The sequence below is a fragment of the Gallinula chloropus genome, assembly GCF_964237585.1.
Source record: "Gallinula chloropus genome assembly, chromosome: 2".
Lineage (NCBI taxonomy): Eukaryota > Metazoa > Chordata > Aves > Gruiformes > Rallidae > Gallinula > Gallinula chloropus.
Window position 1 is genome coordinate 66,941,607 of NC_140086.1, and position 20,958 is coordinate 66,962,564.

A 20,958-nucleotide genomic window follows, 5' to 3' on the forward strand; every position below is an offset into this window, starting at 1 on the left:
GGCAACGGAGGGCGGTCCGGCCTGGCAGAGAAGAGCCCTTTGCCGGCTGCGAGCAGCGCGGCGTGCGGTCCAGCCCGTCCTCCCCTCCTCGCACTGGGAGAGCGGCCGGGGCGCTGCGGCCGCCTTCGGCCGGCCTCCTCCCGCCGGCGGAGTCCCCTCCTCCCCGCTGCCTTCCCGGCGGCGGCGGGGGCGGTCGCGGGCGGCCGAGCTGTTCGGGGCCCACCGGCGCTGCCCATGGGGGAGTGCGGGGTGCCCCCCCAGGTCCAGATCTTCCTCCGCGCCTGCGAGCAGGGAGACTGCGAGACCGCCCGGCGCCTTTTAGGGCTGCCCGGCGGCGGCACTAGCGACCCGGCGGCCCCCTCCTCCTCCTGCGGAACCGAGGAGGCGGTAGCGGCGGAGCCCCGCAGCGAAGGGTCAACCCCGCCGGCTCCCGCCGTGCCCGTGGACTGCACCGACGAGGCCGGCAACACGGGGCTGCAGTTCGCCGCGGCGGGGGGCCATGAGCAGCTGGTGCGGTTTCTGCTGCGGAAGGGGGCCTCCGTGCAGAGCCGGAACCATTACGGATGGAGTCCCCTCATGCAAGCGGCCAGGTAACGAGGAGCGCGGGGGGAGGAGGGACGGGTTCTCCGTCAGCCGTCCTGCCTCGCCGCGGGGCACCGGCCTACTCAGAGGCAGGGCGGCTGCCGCACCCGCGGCAGCCCCGGGGCGGGGAAGGGAGGGCCGCCTCGGCCATCCTCACTTCCCCGCCCCGGGGCTGTCGCCGGCGCTCGCTCCCTTCGCTCTTAAAATCCCGCTCTCCAGGATGGGGAGGACGCCCGGGAGCGCCCGAGGGTTCCCGGCTGGTCATCGTGCGTGCGTGCGTGAGGGCGGGCGGGGTGGCGCCATGTTCCTGTAGGCCGCGGCCGCCCGCGGCCGGTGTAGCGGTAGCTGTCCCGGCGGGTAACCTGTTACCTTCCCCGGGGCTGGGTGAGGGGTGGTTGTCGAGTGTAAATTTTTTGTGAGTGTTGCATCGGGTCGTTAGGTTTTCCCTTTCCATTTTGAAAGCCGTTCGTGCTATTTCACGGGCAAAGCCCGCGCAGTAATCACAGCCAGAGGTAACCTGAACGTGAAAACCCTGCTCCTTGCTTTCCCTCTGTGGAAACAAGATACATCCCACTCCCTCTCTGCGTTTTATCCTCTGGGTTTTTTTCTTTTCTTGTCTTATGGACCGCTTGAAAAGTCGTCTCTGACATAAAACATACTGAGGCAGACTAAAATAATTAATTTCGCTCGGCTTTTCCATATCTTTTCCTGAATGGCTCGCTGGTGGATGTGGGAAATGACTGCTGAAGGCTTTTAATGACAAAACTGGATTGCTCTCTGCATTGGTGACGCTGTGCTTTGTGCAACCCGCTGCTGGGTTGTGGGAGGTTCCTGTGTTGCTGATGCTCCTATCTGTGCTTATCTTCGCTTATACAAGTAGATATGCAAGTTTACAGAGGTGATTTTGCAAAGTTGTAGGGTAGTGTTTTCCTGTAATACTTGAGTGTTTAATTGACAGGATAATTAGGTTTTGGATTCAGGTTTTTTTCTTGTTTCATAACATTGAAATACTTGGAAGCAATGAGCGTGTTTCAAAGTCAACATTTCTCTTTTCAATTAAAGCCCGTAGAAAGTTCCCAAAGAATGAGTCACACAGCTGGTTTCCCAGTAAGAACAAGGAAGACAAGGTTCAACAATTTTGTTACTTTATCAAGGTTTAAAAAAAAAAGGAAAAATGTTTTAGAAACATTCTTAGATTTTTATTTTTTTCCGTAATGAAAACCATATGGTCATTCTCTGAAAACAAGAAACTCAAAGCACTATAACCCTCTTGCTGTATTAAAGCAATGATTTGCTGCCATTTGAAAAGTACTGCAGATACCATTGAATCCTGTGCAGAAAGCTTTAAGTGGAAGAGCGTGTTTCCTTTTACTTTATAATGGATAACCAAAAGGAAACATAGTGTTTGTACAAACACAGGTTTTGAACTATGTACATGTTTAATTTTCTGTCTGGGGTTAGCCCTGTTGAGATTGGACAGGAGATTGGATATATGCATAAAATTAGTTGTGTACAGTGGTTGCAGGCTCTACTGAGATGACGCAGAGAAGGCTACCAGTGTAGACCTAGGGACTAGACAGGCCCTGGAGGGTTCCTTCTGCTTCTGTGTGCTTTCTGAAAACAAACTAGGGAATTTTGGTCTCATGTCTGCTGTTAGTGGTTAGTAGCAGTCTTTGGGATTTCCTCAACTAATATTTGCTTTGCTGCCCTGTACAAAGGCTGCTTTCATAATCAGAGCTTGATTGTGTTAAACACTGCACCAGCATGTACTAATGCATGATATGTGCAATGAGAGCATGAAGTACATATGTCACAGAATCACAGACTGGTTTGGGTTGGAAGGGACCTCGAAGACCATCTAGTACCAACCCCCCTGCCATGGGCAGGGACACCCTCCCCTAGCCCGGGTTGCCCAAAGCCCAATCCAACCTGGCTTTGAACACTGCCAGGGAGGGGGCAGCCACAGCTCCTCTGGGCAGCCTGTGCCAGTGTCCAACTGCCGTAACAGGGAAGAATTTCTTCCTTGTAGCTAATCTAAATGTGCCCTCTTAGTTTAAACTCATCACCCCTTGTCCTATCAATTCATGCCCTTGTAAACAGCCCCTCCCCAGCTTTCCTGTTTTTCGGTATGAGGGTGGTAGATCACTGGAACAGGCTGCCCAGAGAGGTAGTGGAGGCCTCGTCCCGGGAGATATTCAAGGTCAGGCTTGATGGGGCTGTGAGTGACCTGATCTAGTGAAGATGTCCCTGCTTTCTGCAGGGGGGTTGTACTAGATGACCTTTAAAGGTCCCTTCCAACCTAACACATACAGTGATACAGTAATGGCAGGCAGTAATAAAGTCTCCCTGGAGCCCTCCCTTCTCCAGCCTGGACAAGCCTGTCTTCATAGGAGAGGTGCTCCAGCTCTCTGATCATTTTTGTGGTCCTCTGGACTCGCTTTAATAGGTCAGTGTCTTTCTTTGTACTGGAGGACCTGGAGCTGGACACAGGGCTCTAGGTGGGGTTTCAAGAGAGCAGCTTAGAGAGGCAGAATCACCTCCCTTGACCTGCTGGTCATGCTGGTTTTGATGCAGCAAATGGTAAGGTTGGGCTTCTGGGCTGTAAGCACATGTTGCTGGCTCATGTTGAGCTTTTCATCAACCAACACCCCCAAGTCCTTTTCCTCAGGGCTGCTCTTAATCCATTCTCCACTCATTCTGTGTTACATCATGTTTATTAAAAAGTGGGATTCCTGAGCTGAGGAACGGTAAGGGGCTTCCCTTTTCCTCAGGGTAAATGCCCACGCCCCCTCCCCCTGCATTGTGGCATAGGGAGAGATGGGGAACAGGGGTTTCCATCAGTTCCTCACAAGATGTTTTCCTTCGTAGTGTGTGTGTGTGGGGTGGGCGTTCTGCACGCTCTTCCCCTGCTCCAGTGTGGGCTCCTGCCCACAGGAGACAGTCCTCTACGATCTTATCCATCATAAAATCATAGAATGTCTCTCAGGCCTAGACTGCTCCAGCCTGGTCCCCTGCAGAGTCACAACTGCCCCCTGCCACCCACCCCCACCGCCCACCAGCAAATCTGCTCTGGTGTGGGTCTCTCTCTGCGGGCTGCAGGTCCTGCCAGGAGCTTGGTCCACTGCACGTCACAGCATCTCCCATGTGTTTCCACCTGCTCCAGCGTGGGGCCTCCCCATGGTCTGCAGGTGGCATCTCTGCTCCCCATCATCTTCCATGGGCTGTGAGGGGACACCTGCTCCATCATGGTCTTCTCCATGGGTTTCAGGGGAATCTCTCTTGGGCACCTGGGGCACCTTCACCCACTCCCCCCCCCCCCGGCCCCCCTTCTTCCCTGGCCTTGGTGCCTGCACAGTTTCTTACATCTTCTCGCTCCCTTCTCTGGTGGCAAAAAGCAGATGCTTGTGGGTTTTTTCTCCTAAATGTGATTCCCAGAGGCGCTGTGACCATCACTGATGGGCTCGGCCTTGGTCAGCAATGACTCCGGCCTTGAGCCGGCTGGTGTTTGCTCTGTGGGGCCTGCAGAGAGCTCCTGGCTGCTCCTTGCAGAAGCCACCCCTGCAGCCCCCCTCCTCCACCAGAACTCAGCCATGTAAAACAACAAGAAGCCCTCAGCCATTGATTGCTCCCCTGCAGTAATAATCACTACTGTCACATGCAGTGGTACATGTGTAATTTCATGTAGCATACTAGTCAACAGGCCAGTCTGGTAAGAAACTTTCCCATGTTTGGTGTATGTCAGGTTTGATGCCACTGCCATCCAAGGTGTTAATTTTTTGCCTTATCTCTTTATCTCAAGGTTTGGACATTTAAGTGTGGCTCACATCTTGCTGGAGAATGGTGCTGATCTCAATGCACAGAATAAATTAGGAGCTAGTGTCCTCACAATGGCTTCCAGAGGTGGTCACGTCAGTATGGTGAAGCTGCTGCTGGAATCTGGAGCTTTTGTAGACAATTATGACCATTTTAACACAAGTGTACTTAGCAGCAGCAGAGACGACTTTCCTGATATCACTCCCCTAATGTCAGCTGCTCAGCATGGACACGAGGCAGTGGTGCATCTGCTGTTAGACTGGGGAGCTGACTGTAACTACACTGTGAAGACTATGGGCTGGAGTCCCTTAATGCTGGCAGCGGTTAGTGGAAAGGTGAGCTTGGCACAGCAGCTCATGGAGAAGGGTGCCAATCCTGATCACCTTAATGTTCTACATAAAACACCTTTTGAAATCTCTGTGGGCTTCAAACACAAAGACATGAAGGACTACCTGGAATCTCTCACAACGATCAGACCTCAAGCAGGTATGGAGCTTTAGCTTTTTGTTTCCTTTTCTTCAAGTTTTGGTTATATTTAAAATCTGAAGGGTTTATTTCCTGTGTACGTGCTGCTCTTTATAACTTCTGAGTAGAGTGTTTTTAAAATGTTGGAGTAGGTACACCTACCTCGGGTGAGGCAGGAATACCCAACCTGAGAGATTTCCTCCATGTTAACCTGACAAGGTTTCTGTCCTGCAATAAAAATCATGTGAAACATTTTAAAATTATTTACTATTTTAAATGTTTTGCTTTTAAAACACACAGTCCAGGTGTTCATTTAGGAAGAGAGTTCCAACGGCCGATTTGAAATGGCACTGCAGAAGGGACATGAAAAAGCAGAGTAAGATAGCAAGTAAAGGATGTTGCAGACTCAAAGGAAACCTAAAAGATAAAAAAAAACCCTAGAAGATGTGCCTTGTAAGCAGAGACTGAAATTCAGTCTGCCTAGTTTCAATGGGGAGGTGGTTAAGAGGTGTGATTAATAAAGCATATGTGGTAAGGACATGAAATCCAGTTCTGGAGGGCCTGTTTAAATGGCAACCAAAGAAAACAAAACCTTTGAATTTAAAGTTAGAAGAATTTGAATTGGAAATAAGACACTATGTTTTGTGGTGAAGCTTAGACCTGGACTGACTTGGTAAAGATGTGCAGTCTCTAACAGCTGCATTCAAGGTTAAATGCCTTCCTAAAACTCATAATCAGATTGTCTTCACTGGGTGTTGCCTGCAAGGCCTGTGGCATGCAGAAAGCCAATGAGGTTAAACTGATGGTTTCTTCTGGAACCCTCTGAATATATGAAATATCCTCATGGCACTTGGATAGTGGACTGTGTATTCTAAGAAAGTAAAATATTTATGTGGATGAATAATCTTATGAATGCCTTATGTTTTGTTAAAGTATTGTAGGTTTGCCTATTTTTTTCCTTTTCTAGAACTAGAACTTTGTTTATGCTAGCAGAAATACATTAAATTTGTTCTTGAAATCAGACAGTTCATTTTGGACATTGTGTTGGACATAGGAATGTCAGTAAGTCATTTCAGAGATTGAGACCTTACTCAGTATGTGGCTGTTTTGGGACATTTGTCAAGGTATTTGTCCTTTATGATGCGGGTGCTTAACAGGAGGGTTTGGGAGAGCCCCATCTATATTTCTGAGCTTTGGAGTACTTGCTATGGAATCTAAGGATGTGGCTGGCCCTGGAATGAACCTTTTCCAGGTGTGACTACCCATCCAGCCATGGTGGCAGAAAGCACCTAGGGTAAGATAGTCCACTCCAGGGTCTCTGCCACTTGTGATACCCACATAAGCTTATTGAAATATTATCTAATTGTGTCTGTTACTACACTACCACGTGGACGTGTCCACAGTCACACAAACTGTTAATTTTTATTTAAATTTTGTGTCATTCCTACAGGTCAAGCTTCCTTTATACTTTAAGATTCTAGGACAAAAATTTGACATTTCTTTTTGCTTCAGAGAAAATGTTAAGTTAGTCAGATGTTGACTCATAGGTTAAGTGTGAACTGGTGCTTTCACACAGCAGTGCTACCAGACAGAACCAGCTGACTGTAGACTGATCAGGACCGATCTCTGAGTAATAAATAGACAACAGTTGGTTACAGCACACAGAGAGACTCGGACATGAGGTTCAGTAGTGCAGTGCTTGTGCTTTATGCCTTGCCCATGCTTTTGCATGTACGCAGAGTGTATGTGCAGGCAGAGTTGAGCTGATGAATCTGCTGTAGCCATGCACTCACAGTATCAAAGAAATCTCTTTAAGCTAGAAGAGCAGACTTGTGTTAAAGCAGGTGAGTGTTCCTGTCACCTCTGCTGAAGGGAGTGTCCATCAGCAAAAAGGTAGTAACGAACTTGGGCAGGGTGGGGGGATACAATGTTAAAGTTCCACACAAATTGATTTTTGACCATGGCTTCAGTCTCCTCTTAGCACTGGAGCCATGTATATCCTGGGAAGAAAAGAAATTCGTTCTCTCATACAGAAGGCAGCAGTAAAGGAGCTTGTCTTCTGATCTATTGCCATACGTAGGGTGAATTGCCTCCCAAAAGAAAGCTGTTTCCTCAGACCTATTTTCAGTAAAAGAAATGAAAACTATTTGAAATCTCCCAGGTGTTGCCTGTGTTCTGTCCCTGTCCTTCATTCAGCTTACCCAGATGGCAGTCTTCCTTTCTGGCATCTTGTCATCTCTTGCTCCCTGAGGGTGCCTCTCTTCCAGGCTTTTTATGTGCCAAGTATGGAGTCTGGTCCTTTTCTAAACTAGGCTTTTTGAAATGTTTTCCAGTGGTGAGCTCATGCACAGTTCCAAGCAGTTTCTGGACCAGGAGAAAATGTAGGGCCCACAGCTTGCTCTCCCATTCTTAAAATAAGAGTGTCTTACGCTTTCAGGTGCTTTCCAGCAATTACTGTTGTTCACCATTTTCAAATTACTTCCTTTGGAGTCAGGCTGTGAACATTAACCTTTTTTGTATTATCATAAAAACAGCAGAATCAGTCTTGGGCAAATCTCTCAACATCTCCTTGTTTTCCTTAAAATCCTGTTGGTTCTGTAGTGTCAGTGCTTTGTAAGATCAAGGAGGATTTATTTTTCTGGCTTGAGTGGAAGGTGTCTGTACTTTTTTGTCTAACCCAATGTCAGCAGTTTCAAGGTACTTTGAAGGCTTGTCAAAGGAAAGATCCTTAACTCAAAGTATTAACTGGTAATAATTGCAGTTCTTACTATGGGGATTATGATCTGAGAGCTAAAGGTTATCTATTAATTCACAAATTGCAAGCTGTGTAGTTAAATAATCACTATTATTTTTGTGACCTTTGCAAATAAACCTGGCAGTGCTCATGAGAAAATAAAAATGGGGCATCTTGTAAAAACTCCTTTTGAGTCACCTTTCAAAAAAATCCTGTACTATTTGAGTGTTTGCTGTTGTACAGAGGTTTACACTAGACTACAGAACCATACTGTGGTTCTTTAATTGATATTTTAGTCTTCCAGGCAGGAAACACAGAAGTTTCCAAATACAATTTCCTGATAATGGAAGTTAAAAGGCAAAGGCCTGTACTGGTGCTTTATTATAGTGTGTAGCCTTAACTCTGCATGGAGAACAATACAGGTGAGTCATTCTTCCCAAAGGAAATAGAAAGGTTAGCAGTACTTTCTTTTTTACTTCTTATTAAGTGTGTGTCCGGAAGTACTTTTATGTAAATGTTTTAATCATAGAGTCATAGAATATGAGGGTGTAAGGGACCTTGAGGATCATCTGCTCCAACGTTTCTTGGCAAAAGCACGGTCAAGATAGTATAGTTTTTGCTATAACATTTCTACTATTTGTTAAAAAAAATTTTAGAGATTGCTAATAGGAATATTTATATCTTTTCCAGATACAGAAAAAAGGCAACCTGATGTCTTTCATGCACTGAAATTGGGTAAGTACTGCCAGGACTGTTACATGTCTGGCTCTTGTACATTCAGAAAATGCTTGTTTGCTAACATGGGAAACTAAGATGTATCCTGTGTCTACATGTGACTTTTTTTCTTTTTTTTTCTCCATGTTTTCATTTGAAAAATTACTGATTTCTGTAGTTTATTCACATTTCAATATCAGAAAACCTTAATGAACCTCCTGGTTGTGCCCTTCATGCTAAAATGGTGTGATTTAGTAGATCCAGTTAGTCCAAGACGATGCTACCTTTTAATATGTTGGTTTGTCTTTTTTCCTGCTTTATAAACTTGAAGCATGAAAACAAAAGTGCTAATTGGTGCAAAAAAATATGCTGGCCTCTACTCGCTGTACAATTACTCACTGTAATTGTTCTTTAAAGTTGCTTCAAGAAAAGAGTAAATGTCCTGGATCTTACCTGTTCTCTCGTGAGCAAGAATGACTTTCCGGAGCACACAACTGGTAAAACTGTGCCATGGCAAACAGAAAGAGCCAGTGCTGCCCTGTTGATTTAAATTTGGTCCAGACTTTGGTGGGTGACACCCATGATGGGTGGCAAACTGCTCTTTGGTTACCTATTTCACAGGATCTTCCAGCATGGGAGAAAGTTTTGAAATGATGGGCTTGGCCTGAGGCTTGCTATCTGATGGCTTTGGCATGGGAAACAGGAGTATTTGCTTTTCTGCTGAGTTCCTGATAATGTCACAGCTCAGAAAACTCCACACTGCTTCCAATCTCTTGAACACATTACAGAGGTTTGGTATTTGAACTGTATCTGGTTACTGCCCTTTCAGTTGGCATTTTGCCATTTAAATGTGTTTGCAGCTACGTGATAGCACGTTCAGCCTGTCGCGGGCAGTCCTGGCTATATAGGCAGTCAGGAGAAAAGTCATTCAGCAGGAAAGAAAAGATCCTGATAGTTCTATTATTATTATTTTTTTTAATAGTGAAAGTTGCCATTCTCATTTAAGATTAAATCTTATGTCCAGTGAAATCACGAGATGTCTCATGAGACCTAACAGGTTTGTTTCTTCTCCAATCAGTCTGCCCTTACTTGGCCTAATATGTCCCAGACAAAAGAAACATCAGTAATGCAGCTTTGCGTGGCGAGCGGACCTAATAATCCCTGCTGGGGCTGTGCCTTCTGTGCACATAGGCTGAACATAGTGCACTGAAAGCTGGCTCTACCCCTCCTGACTGTCATATGTGCATGCAGAAAAACTGAGCTTTAGGGCTGAGCACAACTGCCTCTCATTTCAACTTCTTTATCCCTGACCCACTCCTGACTGTAACATAATTATGAAGCCTTTGATGTGCTTCACTTTCTTGCTTTCAACAGGGAGCTGGAACCTGAAGAGGCCTCCGAGTTAGGAACTTTCAGTTTCTGTTGGCCTTTTATATATTATTATTGTTATAGTTATTTTTGTGAATGAGAAAAAAAAATGGTGTTTCCAATGTTTGTCCAAATGGATTTCAGCAGTGCATCACTAAATCATGTTTTATTGTCACTGCATTCCTATTGAAAAGATAGAGGTGTGGTTTCAATGGTCACGATCTCATCAGGGGTGTGGTACAGCAGTTTAACAGCTGCTTTTCAATTAACCATTGTAAGTCTTGGGGATTTTATGGCTTTTGAGGCTACCAGAACTGGAAATGGGTTGATTTAATAGTGGAGAACAAAGTGGTAGGTAGCAGTACAGGAGGTGCTCTCTTAAATAACTCTTCGCATCTAAGCTACCATAACCTCTTCCTGGGAAAGCCTCAGGTCTGTTAGATCTTTAAGAGTTCAGCTGCTTTTCTTGTACCCCCCTGACATTCAGTTGGAGATCTATAAATGCTAGTGCTGGGTCAGAAGGAGCCTTGGGTGGGGAGGCTAATGAATACTAGTCAGCATACTACTTTTGGGTTTTTTTTTTTCTTTTTTCTTTTTTTTTTTTATTATTTCCCCCTGAAATACTTGGCTATGGATGGCAGCACTGTTAAAATACCAAGTTACTAGGTTAAGAAGTGTCCAGGTCAGAGTCCAGAGTCAATTCTTGAGTCTCTGTAGGTTCCAGGGCTTCTGTTTAACAGATTCTGTGGTGCGGGTCTATGTTAAAGCTGCCTGATGTCTTTTACTAAGCTGGGACATAAAAAAGCAGTTCTCTGCTTTTATATCTTTCCTGTTCCAAGAAATTAGCTGAGTGGTGTGGTTTGGGTGTTGGTTTCAGTGAGTGCATCCAAGTGCCTACAGGGGTTGTCTGGGATTCAGACTGGCTTTCCAAGGAAAATGTTCATGCTTGCAATGGAGTTGAGGGCAGCTCATGTCATGAAGCAGTTTACCATCTAAAGGTTTTATAAAGAGGAGAATTTTTCCATTTGCGGGGCCATTGATAACACTCTGTTTCTTGACTCTGTTCCTATAGTGTTATGTGTGTATATGATCACAGAAATAATTTTTTCTCTCTTAGCTCCTTCCCTGCTTTTGTCTGACATGTATCATGAAAAAAGTAAGGGACCCACTGAGTGAGCTTAAGCTCCCTACTTGAGATGACCCTGACTATCTCATACGTTTTTAAAAAGTACTCGTTCCTATCTTAATTAAGATTAGGAGAAAAAAACACACAACCTGGTGAAAATAAATTCAGTAGCATATTTTGTACTGCTTTTTGTAATCTAAACACAAGAATTCGGTGACTACCAGCCCCTTCATGTTTGAAAGAACTAGAAAAATAACAGGAATAGTGCATTACTTTGGAGCAAGGAATAGGGAAGTTTTGTATTAGAGATTTAGTTAAAATATTTGAGGCAGAATTCAAAAACAAAACAACTTTTTCAATGTAAGGAAGTTGAGTGCTGGAATTTCTTGGAAGTTGTGAAATAGAATCAGAAGTTTTTAGAATCGGTGAATCACCTTTTGAAAGGAACTTCCAGGTCAGTAGGACATAGGTCATTCTCTCCCCTTAAGGGAAGGGATGGTCTCTACCACCTATCAGAGTGCCTTTGTCCACACTTTCTTTGATTCCAAAATTGCTGCTTTGTGTGTGTTCAGCTTACAGAAATGTAACAAGGCATCATGGTGTCTCAGCATCATCAGTTTTCCTTGCATGACATCGTCTTTTGAAAATCTGATAGAAATACTGCCCACTCGTGCCTTCACATGTAGGGTGTGCTGCAGGTTATGCAGCCTTTTTAGTTGTTAGTTATAGAGGACGGTTCCTGTAATGGGATTGTACTGTAAGTGTGCAGGTAGGGAACATGAGGGAAAACAGTGTCTTGTGCTTATGCCACAATTTTATGTAGCATGGGAAGATGTACTGATCAACTCAAAGACCAAGGATCAGTCCAAAAACTTACTTTAGTGTTGCAGTTGCACTAATACTTTATTTGTTTTTAATTCCTCTTAAGTGCAAACCTGTGGCAGCAAATCAAAATATGTATGAGTTGAGTGGCTAAGCAGTTCTCTTGCTCATGCAGATTGTGTTTTATCGCTGTTTTACAGGAAACTTTCAGTTGGTTAAAGAGATCATTGATGAAGACCCAAGTCAGGTCAATATCACCAATGTTGACGGTGCTTCTCCATTAATGATTGCGGCTGTGACTGGACAACTGTCCCTTGTTCAGCTCCTTGTAGAAAAAAATGCTGATATTGACAAACAGGACAATGTTCATGGCTGGACAGCACTAATGCAAGCCACATACCATGGGTAAGATATATGCTGTCTTTGGGTCTAGCAGCGAAGAAGTTTAATTAGTCTTATATCCCAAGAGAAAATAAATCTTTTTGATACCAACTCTGAAAGAGGGGTCTTACAGGAAATTGACTTGCACTGCTCAGCTTTTCAGAGCAGACCTGAGTGCTGCTTGGATTTCAGAATGAGTGGCACATTTGGGAACTTGAGTTTTGCCCAGTAAGTGCTAGGAACATGGCTCTCCAGGCAAAGGAGTAGCTGCGTTAGTGCAGATCCCAACTTCCATTCTTTGATGATTTATGTAGTGTTGTGTAGAATATTATCACTCCCTGCCAGGCTTGTAAGTGCACATCAAGTTGTGGAACTTCAAGGCAATCGCCCTTCTGTGTGCCATTTTTTCCAGTCTTACCTTCCTCTCTCCAGCCTTTATTTTTCATTGAGTTTTCTGAAATGCACCCGCTGGAGAACTGATTGCCATTTTCTCTAAAGGTATGTTATAAATGGAGTTACGCACTTTAGAGCCAGACCCCAGAAATTGGCCTGGTATTTCACATGTGGTCTCTGTCATATACTTGGCCCTGTCCTCATACAGGATATTCAGGTGAACTCTTCTCCATTGTTGTAGACAAGGCCCTCAGGAAGGTGAAGATTCACTTTGCTGCTTGGTAATGCTCATGTTAATTATACAAATGCAGATATTCTGCTCCAGCTTTTATTTTTAGTCAGGAGATCTTATTGGTCTGTGAAAGTAGGGAAAAGTAGGTCAAATTGTCATTGCTCTGTGAAAATCTGGTGAAGTAGTCCCTGGGATCTGCACAAGATGGGATCCTCTGCTTCCTCGCCAGCGCAGTGCTGATAGTAGCCTCAGGCATTTCAGAGAAGTGACTGCAGGTCTCTTTTTCCAGTGCAGCTCTTTCACTCAGCAGCAGCTGCCCCAGCACACAGCTTGAGTGCAAGCAGCCAGCAGATGTGCAGGGCTGCTGGCACGTCGCCTTGCTGGTGCTCAGATGCTCTGCTTGTCTGTGGAAGTGCAGAGCGCATCTGAATGCTGCCTGTGTTCAGATAGTGCCCTTTCAGTTCCTTGGAGGAATGTGTTAGGAAATTCCCTTCCCTCTTATATTAGTTGGTCTTTATAGTGTGACAGACAGCATATTAACTTTGTTAATGCACTTGATGTTTGAGGTAGTGGAATTGTACTGGAGACTTTGGTAATGTTTGCGCTTAAGTAAAACAATCTGAAGGGCACCTGCTCAGTGAAAGGACTAGAAGGACATCCCAGCCCTGGAAGTAAGGACTTGGCTTCTTGGAGGCCTAGAGCTGGCCATGAAGGATAAAAGATACCCCTAGTCAGCCACGATAACAGCAGCATGATAGTCCTTTTAACGTGCCTTTGAAACCCTCTCAGTGTTGTGTCCTGTCATAGATCAGTAACGACAGCAAGACTGACTCCAGACTGGATGAATAGAGAAGCAGCAAGAATACAGCAGAAATAGTTGCTCTGCATTTACTATGGTTAGTAATCAGTAGTGTAGGTGTTAGTGATTAGTCACATGGTGTTGTATCTAAATGCTTGAAGGGTACAAGAACCCTGTACCCACCCCCTGTAAAACCACATTTGGAGTGCTCTGTTTCAGCTGGGACACCTCATGTGCATGAATAAATACTCACCCATGTAATTATACACTTTGTGTCCCAGCCTCTCCTGTTGGTCAGTACAAGCCAGTTGTGAATTTTTCTAACGGGAAGTCTTTATCCTCCATGGAGCCCCAGCTTACCCCTTCTCTGGAGCAACAGCGGTGTGGAGGGTCTCTGGTTTGAAGGAGGGAGCGGGCAGGGAGCCAGGGGCACCAAAGGATTGTGGCTCAAGGTGCAGGACTGGAAAGCAGGCAGGGAGGATAACAGTTTTAAGGAAGAGAGGAAAAGTAATGGGAAATATGTAGAACAGCTGTAGTAGGGTTAAGCAGCATTCTGTTAGAGGAGAAACCTTCCTTCTCTGCTTTAGGTTTTATCTAGTGCGAGTTCAGAAGTGAAAACTTTATCCCTATGATAAGGAGTAACACTCTAGAGTGTTTTGTCAGCTTCAGTGTTTGGGTTTCAGTCAGTTACTGCTTGTTCTTGTCAGATTTTATTTTTATACAAGTTCAGTCTCTGCTCAAGAGGAGTTTAGTATTAAATATATTTTCCCTAGCTCTGTTGTCTGTTTGCTTATTTTGTAGGCTGAATTACAGTATTGTTTTTAACTCACAAGGCAATTCCTGCTTATTTATTCAGGTGTATGAGAGGGGCTGATGGGAATAGGATGGTGAGTTCCTTTTATGCAACTGGCTTTTATGAGCTTTTGTTGAAAGTTAGTTATCATTTGATGGTGATTGGTTTTGCATTTTAAAGGTCTTGAAGTGAAAATATCCCTTCAATTATTATGTAATTTATATCTTAAGTGAAGTACTGTTTGGAGTTTATAGATGATGTCCAGTCAATTTGGCTCTCCTATATGCAATTATACTTGTCTAAATATGAAGTTATGTTGAAGTATTAGTGAAGGCATAATGATGACTACTGGACTGACCTTTGTCTTCCCATCTGCTTATTTGCTCTGGGCATTAGTGGCCTTTTACTGGGAAGGTGTTTGGCAACAAATTCCTGAGTCATTTCCAAAGGGTCAGCTTAAGAAACTGACTATTCAAATTAGGTATTTAAGGCTGACTTTCTGCATGTTGATAAGTGTCATTCATAGAGAGTAAACAGTGACTGACAAAGAAATCATGGGAGCTTCTGAATAGTTTGTAAGCAAATTTTAGACTTGGTTAGCTATAGAAAAGTTAAAACTCTGATCTCTAATGGAGAAGCAGTGATATAAAAGGATGAAAATAGTGTTATGGGTTTGTTTGGGCTTTTTTTTCCCTTTTTTTAAACATGTGCAATGCCTTTTTTCTTCCCCTAAAGCAACAAAGATATTGTAAAGTATTTGTTAAATCAAGGAGCTGATGTCAATCTTCGTGCAAAAAATGGATACACTGCTTTTGACCTGATAATGCTGCTGAATGATCCAGGTATGTTATTTCAAAGAGCACTGAGGAAGCATGCAAGATAAACATATAAGCATCCCTTCCAATCTAGAAAATACATTAAAGTTTCTAGGAAGTATTCTTTAGGTCTGTGCTGGACTGGACCAAGAAGTGGTGTCATATGAAAATAGAGGGGTTTGAGTTAGTTGGCTATTTGAGCATATACATTTATAGGATAATGGATTTTGCACATTCCTCTTGCTTTTGTATTTGAAAGTGCTCCAAAATGTGTTTGTGTCACCAGAGTCACTTTAGTGATGTTTGACTGTGGTGGCCCAGCCATTCTCTAGTATCATTAGCACAACTGGAGGTAGAAATTTCCACTTCATAACTGCAGTGAAGGGACAGGACAAAGAGAGTGTGGTCAGAACAAAACTAGTGAATTCCTGGCTGAACCACCCACTGGGTCTATAAAGGCTGAGAATAAATCACACTTCAGAGTTCAGATTTGTTTTTATGGGAGTGCTGTAGAAAAAAGCAGCATGTTTTGGGGAGACTTCAATGAAGCACAGTTAATTATTGTTGTAGTTTGTTTAGACTACATGATTTATTATTGTTAACTTTCCTGGTACCCAGAATGCTTTATATGAAGCCAAAACCACTACTATTGATGTAAATAATGTTTGTTTTCTCTCTGTTTACTCACTGTGGTGGTTTTGGTCTCTAGCAGACACCTTTCTTTTGTCAAAAGTACAGCACTAATAGTATGAAATTTTAGAAAATAGAGTGAATTTTTTTTAAATTTTAACTTCTTGTAGGACAGAGTAGTTTATTACCTGTTCAGCAAGAGGAATATATGTCAGTTCTGTCTGTCCTGAAAGGCTGTCCTGACTTCCATGTAAAACACGTATTTACAGAGTAATTTTTTTGCTTTCCTGTCCCCATCTCATACTTGTTCTCTTTTCTTGCTTTTTTCCTGACCTCTTTTTTTTTCCCCACCTTTTTTCTTAAAGTGTCTTTCCAGTCCCCTTATTGTCCAGGCTGAGCACCTCTTTTCTCTTCGGGATTTAATTTCAAGCTTCTTTTCTGCATCCTACACTTGAAGAAAGATTATTCATTTTTTTTTCCTCTACTCTCTTCTGCGCCAGGTGAGAAAAGGGAGCATCACAATGTCCTTAACTTCTACATAGTGTGGGAGGAAACTGTTCATTCAGTCACATTTAACTGATTCTGAGTGATTAGCATGCTTATTTATATTGATAAATGCCTTTAGACTGCAGGCTACTGTGTGGGGAGGAGAGGTAGGAAACATAGGCCAAGAAAGAAGGCTTGAGGGAATTAATCTGGTTTGTGTTTGAGAGGTAGATCAATCACTATTTATATGGGATTTATAGGGAAAGTGTCAGCCTATCAGTCATAACTTGGGAAGCAAAACAGACTGAACATTATCTTAATTTGTTTTCTTTTAGACACAGAGCTTGTACGGTTACTGGCATCAGCATGCATGCAAGTAGACAAAGACAAGAATAAAGCATACAGCAGATCATCTCTGCCTTGTTCCAGAAGTAGGCAATCCTTAAATGTCCCAATGTTGCCAGATGACAAAGGCGGTCTAAAGGTAAATATATTCACTCTTAATAAATAACCAGTGTATCGTTTCCTGTAATCTGCGAAGCAGAGAAAGTCATTGCAAAGAAGTACTTCAAATCTAATATGTAACTGGGTAGTTTTTGGATAGGGGTGGATCTGAATTCTTTGCTGATGGTGCTTCCTGGTTTTATGAAATGTAGCATGTGTTCAGCTTTCTTTTTATCAGATGGCAAAGGGAAGACTTACAAGACAGAATTCATATTGAAGTATTTCAGTGCCTGCAAATAGATATCATTAAGTAGTGGAAGGTACCATGTTCATAAGTTTGGAACTGAGATTTGATGATCATTTTAATTTTAAATCTGCCTTTAAAGTCCAAATGTACTCCAATTTTAATAGCCTGTTCTTAACGGCTGGGTTTTTTTACCATTGAAATTAGAGTGGATGTGTTATAGGGATTTGTTTAGTTTTTTTCAATTATGTCCTTTCAAGTTAAGGTTTTTTGCTAGTAAAATTTCAGATTTTCCTTTTTGGGGTAAGAGTGATTATGTAGTTGCCTTTTGCCTGATTTCTGTAACTTATTCCATCCAACTAACTTATCCTGAAGATAATATTTGTTCAGAAGTTATGTTGTCTGTAATTACTCTAGGGTAATTTTAATCAGTCTTGTCTGGTTTTAATTCATGTAAGCTCATTTAAATATTATTAGTCTGTTATGCAAAAGCACATACATTCCTACCTTCTTCCTGTTAACCATCTTCGTACTAAAATACCTGATTACAAGTAGGCTGCTTTTGAAGTTTTAAAAAAGCCAAACCCTTTTCTGTGTCTGTTTGATCACTTCTGTCATTAACCAGTAGACTTTTTATTTTGTTGTGTGTTTCTTTTATTTGTAATTTATGCATCATACAGGCCCTTGTTCCTTTACCAGTTGATTCTGTAGTAGATAACCATAACCTCATTCTTTGCCACCCCTTTCACGCAGGAACTGTTAACTACTTAGTTTTCATATCCACAAAATGCTGAGGAACAAAGTTGTGCCTTTTCCATACACATAAATTGTGTTTCTTTTCTTCCTGCCTGTGCTTCTTCAGCAAGCTGCACTCTGAATGTCAGTATTAAAGCAATGGGAATTACCACATTCAGTTTCTTTTTTAGATTAAAGTGATTTGAGGGCAGAGATTTCTAGTTCTTCCCCATATTCTGTATTCCTAATGTTACAAGTGTCTGAGGTATTTCTCAAGCAGTAAAACCATTTTTCTGTTCTGTGGTAGTATTGCCTTCTCCCATTCCTACTAGGTTTCAGCCTTTTGAGACAGGTTCTTTTTAACCACGGATGCACTTCTGTTACTCGGCGCTTCGGTCTAGTTTTAAAGCCCTGTGTTCTGGCTTCTGTGAGGGATGTGGTGGCGTATGGGGAAAGGCCACAGCCATCTGTAGCCGCAGACTAGAAACTCCATTGCTCAGACCATCATACTTTGAGTGCCAGAGGACAAGATCAACTCTCCATTATCATTCCTTTCTCTCTGGAGAAGCATTAGGTTTTGGCTCTGCTTACTCCATTTTGGGTTAGTCCATTACGTGAGCATATGTTAACGACACAGAAGAACTGTGAAGAAGAGTAATGAAGATGTTAGGGACTTAGAAGTGATCTTATTGTTTGTTGTAGCAAGCTTGCTCCTGTAGCAAATAAACCACATGCAGGCAGTCTCTTATAAGCTCATTGTACTTTGTTAGCACTAGGTGGATTTTTTTTTTTCCCTTTTAGTTCCTTTTGGAAGGTGAATAAATGCTGAACTGTGTGGGGTTTAGTATTTTCTCAGAACAATTTTCTTTTGCCTTTTTCAATCAGGTCTTTTTTGCTAAAAGTAATGGAAATCTTTATTAGCTGTGGCTCCAAAGAGACAAAAAGGTCCAAAACTCTATCCATCACTAATGCTCTGTGCAAATTTAAAATCTGATCGTCTTCCAGAAGGATTGATTTAAAAGGAATAAGTTTATAGTTGATGTTACTTAGCTCCTTAACTGTATGACCGTTTGGAAGATGTACATTAGTAAGCAGTTTAAAAGTGTTTAATGACAAGGAGAGAGGCTACTGGTGACAAGGAATTGGCTAAGAATGAATAAGCTAAAAGTGTGTTATCTGGATTGGTTATCATGTAAAGCTTTCTTGATGAATTATCATCACTTTTAGGTTTTTTTAAAAGTGATCCAGAAAGGAAGGAAGAAAGAAGCTTTACTAAGAAATCATCAGAAGATATTTATAACCTGACTTGCCTACAAGTCACATAATCTTTAATACAGATTGCATACGCCTTCTTAATATAGCATATAGGTCTTGTGTAGTCTAGAGAAATGTCCTGCTAAATACTTGAAGTGTCTTCCACTGTCTGCCTGTAAAAATGTATATATTTGCATAAATACTTGGATAAACTTTTTATTTTGAGCAAAGATGGCCCTTTTGTATAACAGTCCCCACATACGTGATACCAGGTTTGTGTTGGTTTCATGCAGATCAGATAAAGCTCTATGAACACCTGTAAATAGCAGAAAATACACAGGCTGGTTCACTGATGCCAGAGAATGTATGAATGGATGGTGAAATTGGAAGTTAATGGGAAATAATTAACTATTAAAAAAATCAAATATTTGCCATGTAACTAAAAATTTCCTGTTTGAATTGCCCTAATACTGTTGTCTACCTTGACTTTCTAGATATTGTGGAAAAATATTGTAAGGTATTTGCTATATGAAGAATAAGGAATAAGATGAATCTTATGTGTATGAATTATGGTGAAGGATTCTGTTGGTAATTGCAAACCACTCTAACATTGCTTTTGTACTTAAACTGCTTGACAGGTTTATCACTGCAGTAAGGATTACTTAATTGTGCATTTCTTTTCCTCTTTTTTTTTTTTTTTCTTTTAGTTGGAACTAAATTGTTGTGTCTTCTTATCAATCTAGTCCTGGTGGAGCAGGATGTCCAATCGATTCCGCAAGCTGAAGCTGACTCAGACATTGCGCCATGGATTTCCTTTCAATCAGTTTGTGCCTTTTCCTGATGAGTCTGAACCATCACTAAATTCCACCATGAAAGCAGCTTCACAGAGTGATACAAACACTTTTGGAAACCCTGATGCTGCTACAGCTTGGATCACAAATAACAAAGCTAGTGGTAAAGCCAGAGTTGTCTTATGGGAAGTGAGCTCTCATGGGATAGCCAAGATTATACTATTTCTAATTTATTGATTTAGTTTTTATTTAACTCAATATAACTGAAATTACATGTAAGGTGCTTGTAGTACAGAGAGATTTTTTTACTGACTATTGATCATGCTGAACACTGAGTGCAACCACATTTAAGCAGGAACGTGCTAATATGACAATGTTTCTGTTCTCTAGTGAGCACCATTAAATGGGACAGTAGAGGCAGGTCACTGTCATTAGTATCTGTGATAAACTAATTTATGTAATGAAAACCAATTTTATTTAAGCAAATAAATAACTGTGAGAAGAAAGAATTTTGAGAAACCCAAATCATAAAGCATATCTGCTGAAATTGTACAGCTCTTCATGCAGAACCTCCACAGTCTGTGATGTGAACTAAGGCTATTGGCTTAAATGTAATTTAGGTGTGTGACAGTATCACTAGAAATCTTGGTTCTGTGTGCTTACTGAGGGTATAGCTGTTGAATGTTTGAAAATAGCAAGCTACCTTTGGAAACAAAAATGGGAGCATGTAAACAATAAAACATTTGTATTTTTTTCAGGTGGAAGTACTGCAAAAGGAGAAAAGGGTGATGAATTATTGACCACCATGGTATGTCGCAGCGGTTTTGGTATGTTCAGCCCAATTCAGGAGGTCGTGCAGCTCCCATCACTTTTGTTTTGCTTCCTATCCAAGTCACCATTAGAAAGAGAGCTATCATGTCTTGATAGTCACTAGACAGGAACTGACAGGCTGTAGTACATCAGTAGTTTTGAAACTAGGGAGTACTACAAGTAGTTTAGTATGGAAACTGCTGACAAGTACTGACTTTTTTCAAGATTTACCCATATATTTGTATGATCAGCAGTGAGTTCACAAAATAGGTGGAACAAGTGATTAGTGGCTGACTAACAGTATGCTGTGAGGAAAACGTGAATGGAACAGTGTGAAAGTGAGGAATTACTAGTGGAGACAATCATGAAATATTTGTGTCGTTCTGTTTCTTCTGCTATGCTGTAGCTTTACATTCCCCTACAGCTTACTCCCTGGAGATATCATTAAATTTGGCTGGTTATCCTTTGGTTGTTTTTTTTAAGAAGATTAACTCTTGATGTGATTGACTGACAGAACTTCAGGGAGC

General features: G+C 42.3%; 1 protein-coding gene across 1 annotated transcript in view; it reads left to right on the top strand.

Annotated features, from left to right (window-relative positions):
- Positions 1-234: 234 nt before the first annotated feature.
- Positions 235-20,958, top strand: part of ANKS6 (ankyrin repeat and sterile alpha motif domain containing 6) — a gene marked incomplete at its 5' end in the record, with an annotated part of 38,038 nt that continues 17,314 nt past the window's right edge. Inside the window, 8 exons of the mRNA XM_084260190.1 lie at positions 235-590; positions 4,382-4,881; positions 8,285-8,329; positions 11,825-12,029; positions 14,958-15,064; positions 16,489-16,637; positions 19,574-19,784; positions 20,380-20,429. Of these exons, the coding sequence (XP_084116316.1) occupies positions 235-590; positions 4,382-4,881; positions 8,285-8,329; positions 11,825-12,029; positions 14,958-15,064; positions 16,489-16,637; positions 19,574-19,784; positions 20,380-20,429 (1,623 nt within the window). The remainder of the gene's footprint in view (positions 591-4,381; positions 4,882-8,284; positions 8,330-11,824; positions 12,030-14,957; positions 15,065-16,488; positions 16,638-19,573; positions 19,785-20,379; positions 20,430-20,958) is intronic.